At 42.4% G+C, this 16,043-nt stretch overlaps 1 protein-coding gene across 1 annotated transcript; it reads left to right on the forward strand.

Annotated features, from left to right (window-relative positions):
- Window positions 1-208: 208 nt before the first annotated feature.
- LOC138975917 (clathrin heavy chain 2-like) lies at window positions 209-14,703 on the forward strand. The gene is made up of 9 exons (XM_070348682.1): window positions 209-541; window positions 4,355-4,474; window positions 5,289-5,391; window positions 5,797-5,949; window positions 6,123-6,241; window positions 6,709-6,873; window positions 7,398-7,514; window positions 10,844-11,017; window positions 11,580-14,703. Exons 1-9 carry the CDS (start codon window positions 395-397, stop codon window positions 11,682-11,684), a joined length of 1,203 nt encoding a protein of 400 aa, XP_070204783.1. The 5' UTR covers window positions 209-394; the 3' UTR covers window positions 11,685-14,703.
- The last annotated feature ends 1,340 nt before the right edge of the window (window positions 14,704-16,043 follow it).

A 16,043-nucleotide genomic window follows, 5' to 3' on the forward strand; every position in this document is an offset into this window, starting at 1 on the left:
CCGATGCACAAGAAGAAAAGTTTAACGATGGATTCACATTGCAATTCATTAAAAGCGTTGATGAAGCATCGGAGGAGAGTCTTTCTACGGTCTAACGATAGCTTGCAATACTTTCGCGGCAACGCCATGCGAGTTAAGCTTAGCCATAGATGTGTCTATGGTTTAGCAGACGAAATTTTGGCCTGACCTTCAACGATAAAGAGTTACTTCCGGTTTGAAAAGTTATGTTCAACAGGCACTCATCTTTCGCACAGGTAGCCATCTGCTAAAACCCTCGCAGCCGTAGATCCCCGTTAAAAGTAACTAAGACAGAGTCTTCGTAACTAAATATGTGTTCTACAGACGCATTTCGTCGCACACGACCAAAGAATCATGGTATGACTTTGTGATAAACATGCTGCAGTCGCCATTATCATCGCACCCTCGTCCCCTTTCTTCAGGGCAGCAGCGCCTTCATCCGGATGGCGAGGAGGATTCTCCTGACGGGATGGGGATCGGCACGGAGCGAGGGCCGCCCATTACCATTAACGAGCTGGTGCAGGTTAGATATGTTCTTTTTCTCCTTTTGATTTCACTTGTTTACTCTGAGTCTGACGGTCCTGCTTCGTGTTACTGTTGTAAAGGGCCAAGTCAACCCGAGCCTGGAGAGATCAGCTGCTGACTAGCAGTGGTGCCGACGTCAAGTGATTACCGTCTTACCAGTCAGGTGGGGAGTAGGGTTCATGCAGAGCGTACAACTAGTTAGAATTAAAGTGGTAATGTTGAACTTTAGCGTGTTAAATTCATAGCTCAGAATCCACTTCCATTTTTTACTTATTTTTGATACAAGTCCCTGTAATCAAGCCAAAGAACATTTGTTGTGAAATTAATTGATGGATTGAGCTCCAAACTTAAGCATAATTAATTAATTTGATCATTTAATCAGCGAAAATGACAAAAAAATGCACCCGTAATATCAGAAAAATCTGAAAGAGATTCCTCCCTGCCATCGTAATATTGACAGAGTTGCTTCCCCTCCATCGAAAAATTGCAGTTTTGGCGATGTTTTCAAAGTAAAACGCATGAAAACGAAATGCATCAGTACAGTTCATTCCGTGACTTCAAAAGTATCTAAAATGACTTATGCAGGGATCGCGTTTACCACCGCCCTGATATGGCCCTTCGTGGTCGGCTGGGCGTTAAGCAAACAAACAAACAAACAAAATCGCGTTTACCGGTAATTTCCGGTATTTTACCGATTGAGATTCGCCAATACAGATAAAAACAAGTCGCGTAAGGCGAAAATACAACATTTAGTCAAGTAGCTGTCGAACTCACAGAATGAAACTGAACGCAATGCAACGCAGCAAGACCGTATACTCGTAGCATCGTCAGTCCACCGCTCACGGCATAGGCAGTGAAATTGACAAGAAGAGCGGGGTAGCATTTGCGCTGAGAAGGATAGCACGCTTTTCTGTACCTCTCTTTGTTTTAACTTCCTGAGCGTGTTTTTAATCCAAACATATCATATCTATATGTTTTTGGAATCAGGAACCGACAAGGAATAAGATGAAAGTGTTTTTAATTTGATTTGGAAAACTTAATTTTGATAATAATTTTTATATATTTAATTTTCAGAGCTTGTTTTTAATCCAAATATAACATATTTATATGTTTTTGGAATCAGCAAATGATGGAAAATAAGATGAACGTAAATTTGGATAGTTTTAACTTTTATAAAAAAAAAAATTTTCTTACAATTTTCAGATTTTTAATGACCAAAGTCATTAATTAAATTTTAAGCCACCAAGCTGAAATGCAATACCGAACTCGAAGTCCGGGCTTCGTCGAACATTACTTGACCAAAATTTCAACCAATTTGGTTAAAAAATGAGGGCGTGACAGTGCCGCCTCAACTTTCACGAAAAGCCGGATATGACGTCATCAAAGACATTTATCAAAAAAATGAAAAAAACGTATGGGGATATCATACCCAGGAACTCTCATGTCAAGTTTCATAAAGATCGGTCCAGTAGTTTGGTCTGAATCGCTCTACACGCACACACGCACACATACACCACGACCCTCGTCTCGATTCCCCCCTCTATGTTAAAACATTTAGTCATAACTTGACTAAATGTAAAAATGGGTGCTCGGTCAGACGTACCGATTGTTAATTGGTTTGACGGGGGAAAAATAAAGAGTGGAAAAAGAATCCATGGTCTGTACGAGAGAGAGAGAGAGAGATTTGCATGGCTTGTTGTGACAAAACTGATGTTACACGGCAGTTTATTGTCGGAGTTTGGAACACACTTGGAGTGTGTATTGACCTAGAAGTGGTTGTATACTATGTGAGTGTACATTATTGCCAGCCCTGGGTAAGCACTAATTAAAGGAGATGGTGGAAGTCAATACATCAGATTGATTTTCATTGGCTACTAAATTCTAGTTACTTGTAAGGACGCATTTCATTGGCTTAGAGTTGTAACAGAGCTTTTTATTGTCGGAATGTATACAGCCTTATCGATCCTGTATACACCTGAGAGTGTGTATATATATATTATAGCATTTGCCTTTTTAGTAAAGCAGAAGGGGTGTAGGTCAACCGATAGCTGGTGTATTCCCTGTAGGTGTTTTTCCTCTATACAGGGAATACACCCGGTCACACGATTGAGTGTGATCTGTTTTCCAATCAATCAATCAATCAATGACGCTTATATCGCGCATATTCCGTGGGTACAGTTCTAGGCGCTCTGCAGTGATGCCGTGTGAGATGAAATTTTATACGGCCAGTAGATTGCAGCCATTTCGGCGCATATTTACCTTTCACGGCCTATTATTCCAAGTCACACGGGTATAGGTAGACAATTATTAACTCTGCCTAAGCAATTTTGCCAGGAAAGACCCTTTTGTCAATCGTGGGATCTTTAACGTGCACACCCAATGTAGTGTACACGGGGGGAGGGTTCGGACACCGAAGAGAGTCTGCACACAAAGTTGACTCTGAAATAAATTTCCGCCGAACCTGGGATCGAACTCACGCTGACAGCGGCCAACTGAATACAAATCCAGCGCGCTACCAACTGAGCTATATCCCCTACAGGAACTGCCCCCGGGAGCATTCCTATATATATATATATACATGTACAGGAAAAACACCTATAGGAAGGGGATGACAGGAAGTGCGCCTACAGGAAATGCACCCACTTTTGGTTGACTTAGAGTTACAGTCGAACTCGCTTAAGACGAATCACTGGGGATCGGAAAAAAAGTTCGTCTTAACCAAAATTCGTATTAAGAAAATTGATCGATTTTTTATTTTTTTTAATTTTTTTTTTAAGTCTTTTTTTTAAGTCAATTTGTTTCTTTCGCAACTTTCATGCTGCTTCACGTTTAGACAATAAAGTGACATATTCAGGTACATGTTCATGTGTGTCTCATGTTGAGTGATGATTGTTGAGTTTGAGTGAGAGTGAGCACACAGATGTTTCATCCAGTTGTTACGTTTTTGGTCACACACACGCGCACACACTGACACTGTCCACATTCGCGGTGTTCCTATCATTTGTCCGGAATCACTTACCTTGGCGACGGGTAGCAAACCTTGGCCAATTTAGTTTTTTGTTTTTTTGTTGCAACATGATGTTCAACTTCAAATCCAAATCGAAAGCACTGACTGACTGATAAACTATCGCGAACCGGCGAACGCAAACGTTGAGAGTGTGGTTTCCCTTGTCCAAGGGAAACCACTCTGGCATCTATATTTTTTGGCAATGGCTTCCGTTCGATGTTTCGTTTTTGGTATTCGCGAAGGAAATAAACGTCAGTCAGTCATTCATGTTCAGTGTCTGAGCTATCAATCACTTTGATTCTAAATTTGAAATTGTTTTGTGAGTACAGTGTAATCAGTTTAACTTTATTCAGTGATCGGTTGAGCAATGGTTCAAGCAGTCGACGCAAGGGAAGACTTTGACACACGTGTATTCAAACTTCTCAAATTCCCATGATATGTCGATCTCGGGACGAGTTTAAAGATTTCGTCATAAGCGTGAGTAAATTACAGACATTATGCATGCTTGGGAATCCAAAAAGTGCTCGTTATAAGCGTAAATTCGTTATAAAGAATTCGTTTTAAGCATTTTTTTTAAGCATGAAGAAAGAGGTATTCAGTTGGGAACTTAAAACTAATTCGTTATAAGTCAAAATTCGTAACTAGCGTGTTCGTTTTAAGTGGGTTCGACTGTAGACCCCTTCTGCTAAAGTAACTTCCAAAGCACGAAGGTTAACCTTTCAAAGTTCAAAGCCAAAGGCTGGGTTTGGGTATTTGTTTGAGTGGTAGAGAAGGCTTACGTGCTATGTTGAACTTAATTTGCAGTTGGCTCATATTGGCATCCCCAAGGAGCAGGTTACATGGTCCCGTGTAACCCTGACTTCTGACAAGTGGATCTCTGTTCGTCATGACAACCGTGAAGACCTGGGAAATCGAAGAGCCACGGTAAGATTTCAGCCTTGCAGTGATTGGACTTTAATTTTCAACGACTTTGCAAACCAGCATTGTATGAAAAGCACAAATCCCGGTGTGTATGATTATGAACACTTATAGTTTTTTGTGTGGGTTGGTAGCGAATTAACAAATTGTCCCTAACTGGCCACTGCTGCCACCAAGGATGTGTAATATGAATTTCACTTCCTCAAGAACTGGTTATGTGCTGTGTGGTACAGTATCAACAACCAGTAAAAGTAAGCATATCAATGTGACGATTAAATTACCCTGTGGAAGACCTGTTTTAGAAGAAGAAAAAACATCACAGTTGAAGTATTTCTGCCCATTATTTTTCCAGTGGTAAAATACTGCAATTTACTTGTTGATGCCATCTCTGTCAAATAAGTGTGTAGTGAACTGTCAAACATGTGTGGAGCAGTAGGTTTTTCAGCATACAGTATAAATGTATGTATGATTTTTCAGGTCTATGTTCGTAAAAAACGGTCATACACGTAAAATTCCACTCGTGCAAAAAACACGAGTGTACGTGGGAGTTTCAGCCCACGAACGCAGAAGAAGAAGAAGAAGGTCTATGTTCAAATGAACACATTGGATGGAAGTCTTGTCTTGTCATAAAGGCAACAACAACGACAAAAACTACACCAACAAAACATCACAAACAAACAAAGAAACGAATGATAGCTTTTTTTGTTTGGAAATACTATGACAGTGACAGGCAGATTTTGTGCAGCTTAAAGTTTATCAAAGTTGAAACTGCTCATCCTGTTAATGTAAGCTGAGTATAGTGACATTGTGCTTTGAGCAGGTGACTGTCCTGAGCCCTAAGGAAGGAACTATCTCTTATGCTGGACAGACCAGTGCAGACTCGGTGCTCATGAACCCAACTCAGCCAATCATTGCTCTCAAAGGTCAGTGACGCAGTTTAGTCAAGCCTGCCTTTGTAATGAAGAATCATAATTCTTATACATAAGGCAGTGATACAGCTACATAACTACGTAACTGTCCATAAAACTATGAATACCTGATAGGGTTTTCAAGGCAATCATTTGTTGTGCTTTTGCAATGGGAGAGAGACCAGAAAGATGATATATTTCAATCGTATGGTCAAGCTTTAACTTTTAGATTGAACTGTTTTTGCTGAAAGAGGTTGACCGTTGTAATATTAGATTCAACAAAATTGTAAAGGATCTGTTATATTTTACAGCATGGGTCGTATATGTGTGAATAAAGATCTTCATAAAAGTAAAATGTATGTGTGCCTTTACAATGTTGATGAGCTATGCAATTAACAGAAAGAAAAAATGTTGTTTCAGCTGGTTTTCGTTTTGAGGTGTTTAACTTGGATACCAAGATGTTGATTGGCCGAACTCACCTTCATGAGCCTGTGTCCTACTGGACGTGGCTGAACTCCGACATCGTGGCCATTGTGACGGACACAGCCGTCTTCCACTGGGACCTGTGGCAAGGTGATCATGGCTTTCACTCACACTCTCTGTCTTTTGTTAGTCATTCAAGCACGATTTAACTAAATCTAATGTAGATTTATTTTGAATTTAAGGGAGTACAGTACTCTTTGTGAAAATATTTGGCATACTTTTGAGTTTGTTAATGTCACTCACCATGCGCGTTTGCTGTGCAGGAGACTGTCCTCCAGAGCGTGTGTTCAGTCGGCACCATCGTTTGGCGTTCAGCGAGATAGTAAGCTACAAGGCAGACCCCAGCATCAAGTGGCTTGCCATCACAGGCCTTATCCCAGAGGTACGGTTTCCTCACTGCACTTTTCATTCAGGTTATTTCACTGTCCTTGCTGACTGTGGATGGATGAAGTGGTATACTCTTCCTGTGAAAGTTTGTGAACTTGATCCCAGGAAGATGGGGTAGGTCAAAGTGAGTTGAACGAGTAAAGATATGTATCTGGAGGAGGGAGAAGTAGCAAGTCACAGTCATTTCCCTCCAGCATTTGGACAATGAAAGAATGGGATTTATGCTTTTTTTGTAGTGCTTTATTTATACCTGTAGAAAAGGGAGAAGTGCACATTTTTTTTTGTACAGTGGAACCCCCCTTTTAAGAGAAATCAGGTCTTAGAAAAGAAGGGAGTCTTAAAATAGAGGTAAATTTACAGAGATTATGAACAGAAAATATGAAAAAGCAACTTAGCAAGGTCTTAAAATGGGGGGTCTTAAAATGGGGGTTCAACTGTACATGAAGTCACTTGTGTGTGCAGGATGAGCGAATCTCAGGTGTGACGCAGTTGTACAGTGTGGACGAAGACATCACACAGTGTATCAGTGCCCACGCTGTCTGTTTCTCTTTATACCACTTTGCTGAAAATCCCCGCCCGTCCACTGTCTTTTGTGTCAGCTCCAGAGAAACTCAGGACCAGGGCAAGGTACTACATGTATTGCTGAAGCAAAAATTCCCCCGAAATCGGCGTATGCTGCCTGAAAAAAATCCACTCGTGCTAAAAAAACATGAGTGAACGTGGGAGTCTAAGCCCATGAACGAAGAAGAAGAAGCTGAAGCAAAAATGAATGGACATCTTGCCACTAATTTCTGTACATTTCAGGGCCAGTTTTTGTTGGTTAAGAAAATGGTCACCATAGTTGCTCAGTGATTTACGTCTTTTCAGTGTTTTGTCATTGCATGTGGATACTTTTAATCCTGGATCATGCAGTGCAGCTGTAATTTCTTGGCAAAGCAGGGCTTCATGTGAATTTGACTTGAGTTTCTTATTGCAAACCACATTTTTTGGTTGAAAATTAAATAACCAAAGTTTTGAAACATTAAACCACATCCTTAAGTACTGAAATGGTCTCTTTTCAGTACATTACATGTAGTGGATTTTCCATAGGATCATGTTGCTTTTTTTCCTGTTAGCTCTAATGGTTTTAAAAGGAGTTGTTTTTTGTGCAGGTGCATGTGATAGAACTGGGGCCGTACAAGGCTGGCAACTTTGCTCCCAGGAACGTCTATGACCACATCCACTTCCTGGACGACATGGAGCGCTACGACTTCCCCATCTCCCTGCAGGTAACGTATACACTGTGCTGTCTCTGCTTCCCCATCTCCCTGCAGGTAATGTAGACACCGTGCTGTCTCTGCTTCCCCATCTCCCTGTAGGTAATGTAGACACCGTGCTGTCTCTGCTTCCCCATCTCCCTGTAGGTAATGTAGACACCGTGCTGTCTCTGCTTCCCCATCTCCCTGTAGGTAATGTAGACACCGTGCTGTCTCTGCTTCCCCATCTCCCTGTAGGTAATGTAGACACCGTGCTGTCTCTGCTTCCCCATCTCCCTGTAGGTAATGTAGACACCGTGCTGTATCTGCTTCCCCATCTCCCTGTAGGTAATGTAGACACCGTGCTGTCTCTGCTTCCCCATCTCCCTGTAGGTAATGTAGACACCGTGCTGTATCTGCTTCCCCATCTCCCTGTAGGTAATGTAGACATCGTGCTGTCTCTGCTTCCCCATCTCCCTGTAGGTAATGTAGACACCGTGCTGTCTCTGCTTCCCCATCTCCCTGTAGGTAATGTAGACACCGTGCTGTCTCTGCTTCCCCATCTCCCTGTAGGTAATGTAGACACCGTGCTGTCCCTGCTTCCCCATCTCCCTGTAGGTAATGTAGACACCGTGCTGTCTCTGCTTCCCCCATCTCCCTGTAGGTAATGTAGACACCGTGCTGTCTCTGCTTCCCCATCTCCCTGTAGGTAATGTAGACACCGTGCTGTCTCTGCTTCCCCATCTCCCTGTAGGTAATGTAGACACCGTGCTGTCTCTGCTTCCCCATCTCCCTGTAGGTAATGTAGACACCGTGCTGTCTCTGCTTCCCCCATCTCCCTGTAGGTAATGTAGACACCGTGCTGTCTCTGCTTCCCCATCTCCCTGTAGGTAATGTAGACACCGTGCTGTCCCTGCTTCCCCATCTCCCTGTAGGTAATGTAGACACCGTGCTGTCCCTGCTTCCCCATCTCCCTGTAGGTAATGTAGACACCGTGCTGTCTCTGCTTCCCCATCTCCCTGTAGGTAATGTAGACACCGTGCTGTCTCTGCTTCCCCCATCTCCCTGTAGGTAATGTAGACACCGTGCTGTCTCTGCTTCCCCATCTCCCTGTAGGTAATGTAGACACCGTGCTGTCTCTGCTTCCCCCATCTCCCTGTAGGTAATGTAGACACCGTGCTGTCTCTGCTTCCCCATCTCCCTGTAGGTAATGTAGACACCGTGCTGTCTCTGCTTCCCCATCTCCCTGTAGGTAATGTAGACACCGTGCTGTCTCTGCTTCCCCATCTCCCTGTAGGTAATGTAGACACCGTGCTGTCTCTGCTTCCCCATCTCCCTGTAGGTAATGTAGACACCGTGCTGTCTCTGCTTCCCCATCTCCCTGTAGGTAATGTAGACACCGTGCTGTCTCTGCTTCCCCCATCTCCCTGTAGGTAATGTAGACACCGTGCTGTCTCTGCTTCCCCATCTCCCTGTAGGTAATGTAGACATCGTGCTGTCTCTGCTTCCCCATCTCCCTGTAGGTAATGTAGACACCGTGCTGTCTCTGCTTCCCCATCTCCCTGTAGGTAATGTTGACACCGTGCTGTCTCTGCTTCCCCATCTCCCTGTAGGTAATGTAGACACCGTGCTGTCCCTGCTTCCCCATCTCCCTGTAGGTAATGTAGACACCGTGCTGTCTCTGCTTCCCCATCTCCCTGTAGGTAATGTAGACATCGTGCTGTCTCTGCTTCCCCATCTCCCTGTAGGTAATGTAGACACCGTGCTGTCTCTGCTTCCCCATCTCCCTGTAGGTAATGTAGACATCGTGCTGTCTCTGCTTCCCCATCTCCCTGTAGGTAATGTAGACACCGTGCTGTCCCTGCTTCCCCATCTCCCTGTAGGTAATGTAGACACCGTGCTGTGTCTGCTTCCCCATCTCCCTGTAGGTAATGTAGACACCGTGCTGTCCCTGCTTCCCCATCTCCCTGTAGGTAATGTAGACACCGTGCTGTCTCTGCTTCCCCATCTCCCTGTAGGTAATGTAGACACCGTGCTGTCTCTGCTTCCCCATCTCCCTGTAGGTAATGTAGACACCGTGCTGTATCTGCTTCCCCATCTCCCTGTGGGTAATGTAGACACCGTGCTGTATCTGCTTCCCCATCTCCCTGTAGGTAATGTAGACACCGTGCTGTCTCTGCTTCCCCATCTCCCTGTAGGTAATGTAGACACCGTGCTGTCTCTGCTTCCCCATCTCCCTGTAGGTAATGTAGACACCGTGCTGTCTCTGCTTCCCCATCTCCCTGTGGGTAATGTAGACACCGTGCTGTATCTGCTTCCCCATCTCCCTGTAGGTAATGTAGACACCGTGCTGTCTCTGCTTCCCCATCTCCCTGTAGGTAATGTAGACCACGTGCTGTCTCTGCTTCCCCATCTCCCTGTAGGTAATGTAGACACCGTGCTGTCTCTGCTTCCCCATCTCCCTGTAGGTAATGTAGACACCGTGCTGTCTCTGCTTCCCCATCTCCCTGTAGGTAATGTAGACACCGTGCTGTATCTGCTTCCCCATCTCCCTGTAGGTAATGTAGACACCGTGCTGTCTCTGCTTCCCCATCTCCCTGTAGGTAATGTAGACACCGTGCTGTCTCTGCTTCCCCATCTCCCTGTAGGTAATGTAGACACCGTGCTGTCTCTGCTTCCCCATCTCCCTGTAGGTAATGTAGACATCGTGCTGTCTCTGCTTCCCCATCTCCCTGTAGGTAATGTAGACACCGTGCTGTCTCTGCTTCCCCATCTCCCTGTAGGTAATGTAGACACCGTGCTGTCTCTGCTTCCCCATCTCCCTGTAGGTAATGTAGACATCGTGCTGTCTCTGCTTCCCCATCTCCCTGTAGGTAATGTAGACATCGTGCTGTCTCTGCTTCCCCCATCTCCCTGTAGGTAATGTAGACACCGTGCTGTATCTGCTTCCCCATCTCCCTGTAGGTAATGTAGACACCGTGCTGTCTCTGCTTCCCCATCTCCCTGGATGGGTATAAAATGAAGTGTTAAGAGTTTATTTGTGATGTTTAGATGTGTAAATACGACCTGTTTTCCAGTCCCTGTCATGACTTGGTACTTCTGGATGTTTCCAAAATGGGAAATGTTTTTGCAAGCTTCTTTTGTTTGAAACATTGGTTGGGATCTTTGTCATGCAAAATGTAGTAAATGCTGTGCTAGATGAAGTTAATTTTGAGTACAGTAGTATTTGGGTCTTTACGGCATACCCATCATTAATCAGACGTTTTGGTTTCATCGTGTCAGTCTCTAGGTGTGCCATTCTTTTCCTGACATCTTATGTGAATGAAATGTGTGTGTGAAACATGAATATATTCTATGTTCAGGTGTCCACGGAGTATGGGCTGTTGTTTGTGGTGACAAAGTATGGATACCTGTACATGTGTGACATGGAAACAGCTATGTGTCTCTGCTGTACTCGAATCTCAGTGGATGTCATTTTTGCCTCGACCCTCAACACAGACACCCAGGGTATTCTGGGCATCACACGGGGTGGCCAGGTAGGAACCACAGTGCTGTTTCACTGTATCATTGTGATTCTTGATTATCTTAATGAACATCACTCTTAATACTGAAAGTAAACAATGTAGGCCTTGTAGTACGCCATATGTCAAAATGAGTCAGTAGATGAAAATAAGATCAGTAAATCAGGGCTTCCCAAACTGTGCGTCCCTGTGTTCAATATGCGCCAGAATCTAAAAAGACGTTCTAGAAATTCTTGGAGGGGGTCCAATGGTGCACTAAACTTGAAAATAGCGGGTCCTGTGGTGCACTAAATTTGTGTTACTATGTGTACCATTGGTACTGATGTAATCGTCTGCTAGTTTTGATACAGAATTACCAAGAACACTCATAAGCAAGGATGCTGCCATTCTTTTTCAGACCAGTCTTGCGCTGAGCATGATCCATTTTAACTCGTTTATTGTCGTGTTGGCTGGCTGTAAATAATGGTAATTTGACTTGTTTGGATTGCATAGCTTTGCAGAGCGCTCAAAGGTCTGAATAAGAAAAACAGGAGGTACGTATATTCTGTTAATGTTGTTATTGTAAATGTGTGTGCAGGTGCTGACAGTTGACCTGAAGAAAGATGGCTTCATTTCTTACCTGAGGGAAACCACTAAGAAGTCCGGGTCGGCCAATCGCCTGGAGAAAGCCATATGCCAGTGATGAGAGTGTGCACGTAGAGCAATGCGTGTACAATGAACAATGTCTGAACTTTTTATAGAGACATGTACTGCAGTGTTGCTCTGACTTGTCTTCTAGAAGAAAATGGCAGAAGTACCAGTGAATAAATCAATAATGTAAACAGGTGATAAACATGTAGATTAACTTGTGTTTCCTTTGCCTCAGCGTTAAATTGAGCTCTCTTTTGTTTTAAATGTTGTGCAGTTCCGGCTTTTGTAAGCTGGTGTAGAAGTTCATTTGAGCACAAGACTTGAGACAGACAGCTGTGTTGTCTGTTCTGTGAGTGACAGCAGCTGCTTTACTCATTTGGCCTCACTGATAGTGATTCCACTGAGTGAGAACATTTGAGTGCTCTTGTAATCTAGGTGGCTAAAAATGCTCACTTTATTGGTCACCAGGAAAAAAGCAATATTAAAAATTAACCTGTAGCAGTTTTGTGTTGCATCAGAAACCAAGATCTTGTGTATTGATGCAGTTGATGTTGTTGTAATCTCATTTAAGTGCTGGACTTTGGGTACTTAATTTTTAGTACGATTTATTTTTTTCTGATACCTCCCACGGGGATTTTTAGGCAAGCATTGTTTTGCTCAAAACCTAGTCTGAGTGCTTGTTCATAAAGAATACACAGACTTGCAGCTTCAAGTGCTCACGATTTAATTACATGCACAGATTTGCTGCTCTCTTTTGGTTTTCAATTGTTTTCAAAGGAACATATAAGCAACTTAGCTGGAGGGTTATATGCACAAAGTGTATACATTTTTTTAACTGATAAAATGTGTTTTGACTTTTGTTATATGTATGCACAAAGACTGGTTAAAGTGTTAAATAATCTGACCCTAAATTGCTAACGTCATGTCATTTAAGAATTATGTATTAGAGACTTTTGTGCGTGGTGTTGTATGTAGAATAACTTATCCTGTTTTAGTTGGTATTTGCTAAAATAGATAAAGGCTGCTTATTTGTGATAGAGCTGTATATCATAGTGTGTACCTGGCTTTCTTTGTGCAGAGTGTGCTTTGTTATTGTAATGTAGACACATTCAGGTGTCCACGGAATGACACCCGTTGTTGTTTTCATAGACTTCTTGACACACACACTTGTAAGGTTTGATAACCTTAACATGTCCAAACTCTGGCTAACCCTCGTCAATTTTTTAAGTCATGGTTTTTCTTTTCTGTTGTATTTTTCTGTAAAAATGATACTTCTGTTGAATGTTTGGTTGTTTTCAGTCCAGATTGGATTGTATGTCAATCCTTGCAGTAGTTGTGCTTAGTAACTTTTTTCCTGGGAAACAGATGTCTTTTTTATAAACAATATTTTTGCAAATTTGTTTGTGTAGATCTGTGATAAGACTTACATAATTATGACTATTAGCCCTATTCCCAGGTATTCAGAGGTATAAGTCAGTAAGTAAAATCATGACTATTTCATCGCCTTTTGTGTCTTGTTTTCATCGAACCAAGAATTTAGTTTCTTGAAAGTTATGTTTGTGCTTTTTTTTTCATTCATTTGATGGCGTATGAGAAAATAGAGTTAAAAAAAAGTACGGTCAGTTCATAGAATGTTTAATTTTAGACAAAACAAAATATTCACTGAGAAATGAAAAAATGTGAGAAAGTTACTAGGAACAATAGGAGAAAAGAGTTACAGCTGATAGTCAGTACAAACATTGCATCCTCACATCAGTTCTCTGGACTTTGTTTTAAAACTGTGCACTTGATTTCTCATTGTTTTTACTCTCATGACTGCTTTGTTACAGAAGAGCACCTTGTGAAGTTATTGTAACAACTTTAGGCAAGTAAACAAGTTCCACCGAAAGCGCAACCCAGTTTTGTGGGGTTTTTTCTCCCAGATTATCCATAAAGTGAATCTTTTTTTAAATGGGCTTCATGGTTTTTTTTTAATATGAACACAGAAAGCTTATGTTTCTACTACATTGTACTAAGAGTAGAGTGAGTACATTTTTACCTGTAAATAGTAAATGTCTCTTTGAGCCGAGTCAAAACCACCAACAATTGGTTTTCTCAGATCTGTAGACCTCTTTGTGACCAACTCCTTTTCATTAATTGTACCAAGGAAAAGTCGGTTATAGTCAATTTTTGTAAAGATTTTGGTCAAGCAGTGTGTAAGAAATGTTGGGTCCTTTGTACTGGAAACTTGCATTCTCCCAGTAAGGTAATGGATTGTACGACGTTGCAGGCCCCTGGAGCAAGTTTTTGATTGGTGCTTTTGTGAACAAGAAGCAATTGACAAGTGGCTCTATCCCCTCTCCCCCCTTTCCCCGTCGCGATATAACCTTCGTGGTTGAAAACGACGTTAAACACCAAATAAAGAAAGATAGCGCTTCACAGGAAAGAGGGGCTCTATCTCGGATGTAGTTGTTGGCTTGAAGAATCTTCAAGTATTTTAAGTTGACGGACAGTCTCTGTGTTTTTTCATGTTTATACAGATTCAGGACAAATGGAAGTTATGAATCATGAAACCACATTTCTAGAAATTATTAAGATGAAAAGTTGTGTTATCATGGTAAATGGGTGGACTGCAAAGTGCTCTGGACTTATGATTATTGTTTTCTTTGGTGAATCAGCTAAACCTATTGACTCTGCCTCATACAATCCAGTACATGTGACTTTCACTTGTCTCAGCTGGATCTCATTGTAAGATGATGGAACTTTATATTTAAAGGATAGAGCACAAATCTTTTTAAGAGCTATTTTGACCAGTGTAATGCTTCACTCTGACTCTCCAGCAAAGAAATCTGGTATTTTTTGCCGTCTCTGAACCTTGACAACTTGTGCAAGTGAAGTGAAGAAATGAGCCTTTCATTTCTTATTTTTATGGCAACTGTGCAATGAGTATTTACATTGATATTAGTATGAATTGTAGAAAGTTATTGTGATATTTATCTGCATGGTCAGTGTCCAGTCATGCTTCTTGTGTGGCATCACATTGTTTAGCAAGATATTGCTTATTGTGTGGAAAACTAAATTGTTTATCGAGATATCAGAGTGATTTGTTGTGTTTTCATGGAGGAGAATCAGTGCGAATGATGATGGTGGCTGTGGCCTTAGTGGTGTTCAACTGAAGAAAGTGTGGTCTGCACCTTCTGTGGTGTGAGAGTTGGTTGACGTGTGTGGTCTGCACCTTCTGTGGTGTGAGAGTTGGTTGACGTGTGGGGTCTGCACCTTCTGTGGTGTGAGAGTTGGTTGATGTGTGGGGTCTGCTGTGGCAGTGAAATGCTTCAAGCACAGTCAAGCTACACTAAATCATGCACATCACTGGTTACAATAAGCGTATGTGTAAGTGTAAATGGCTTAAGCTATGTTTCCATATAGTGACGTGTTGGCAACGAAAAAGTGGCGGCAGTGGCAAACCCGATTGCAACTGTAGAAATATTTATTAATTTGATTGTATGCGGCATTGTTATCTTTAATTTTTCTGAATAAAATTGTTTAAACCAACAGTAGAAACAAAGAACGCGTGTTCCAACGTGCTGCGTGGCTCTTCAACAGCAAGATTTTGTTCGCGACCAAAGTGGGCGTGGTCTTGGTCTTTCCAAACATTGGAAGACCCCCACAACCAGGTTTATTTATATTATCTATGTTGCCTTTCTTTCATAAGAATTACTTCAAAGGTTGTCAGAGGCACCGGGTTAGTTATGCTCCCCAGCATGTCGTAAGAGGCGACTAACGGATTCTGTTTCTCCTTTTACGTTAAGACAGTGTTTCTTGTATAGAATATCGTCAATGTTTGTAAAGATTTTAGTCAAGCAGTATGTAAGAAATGTTAAGTCCTTTGTACTGGAAACTTGCATTCTCCCAGTAAGGTAATATATTGTACTACGTTGGGGCAGGGATATAGCTCAGTTGGTAGCGCGCTGGATTTGTATTCAGTTGGCCGCTGTCAGCGTGAGTTCGATCCCAGGTTCGGCGGAAATTTATTTTAGAGTCAACTTTGTGTGCAGACTCTCTTCGGTGTCCGAACCCTCCCCCCGTGTACACTACATTGGGTGTGCACGTTAAAGATCCCACGATTGACATAAGGGTCTTTCCTGGCAAAATTGCTTAGGCACAGTTAATAATTGTCTACCTATACCCGTGTGACTTGGAATAATAGGCCGTGAAAGGTAAATATGCGCCGAAATGGCTGCAATCTACTGGCCGTATAAAATTTCATCTCACACGGCATCACTGCAGAGCGCCTAGAACTGTACCCACGGAATATGCGCGATATAAGCGTCATTGATTGATTGAAGCCCCTGAAGCAATTTTTTTATTAGTGCTTTTGTGAACAAGAAACAATTAACAAGTGGCTCTATCCCATCTCCCCCCCTTTCCCCGT

Source organism: Littorina saxatilis, linkage group LG9 (assembly GCF_037325665.1).
Source record: "Littorina saxatilis isolate snail1 linkage group LG9, US_GU_Lsax_2.0, whole genome shotgun sequence".
In the NCBI taxonomy this organism is placed as follows: domain Eukaryota; kingdom Metazoa; phylum Mollusca; class Gastropoda; order Littorinimorpha; family Littorinidae; genus Littorina; species Littorina saxatilis.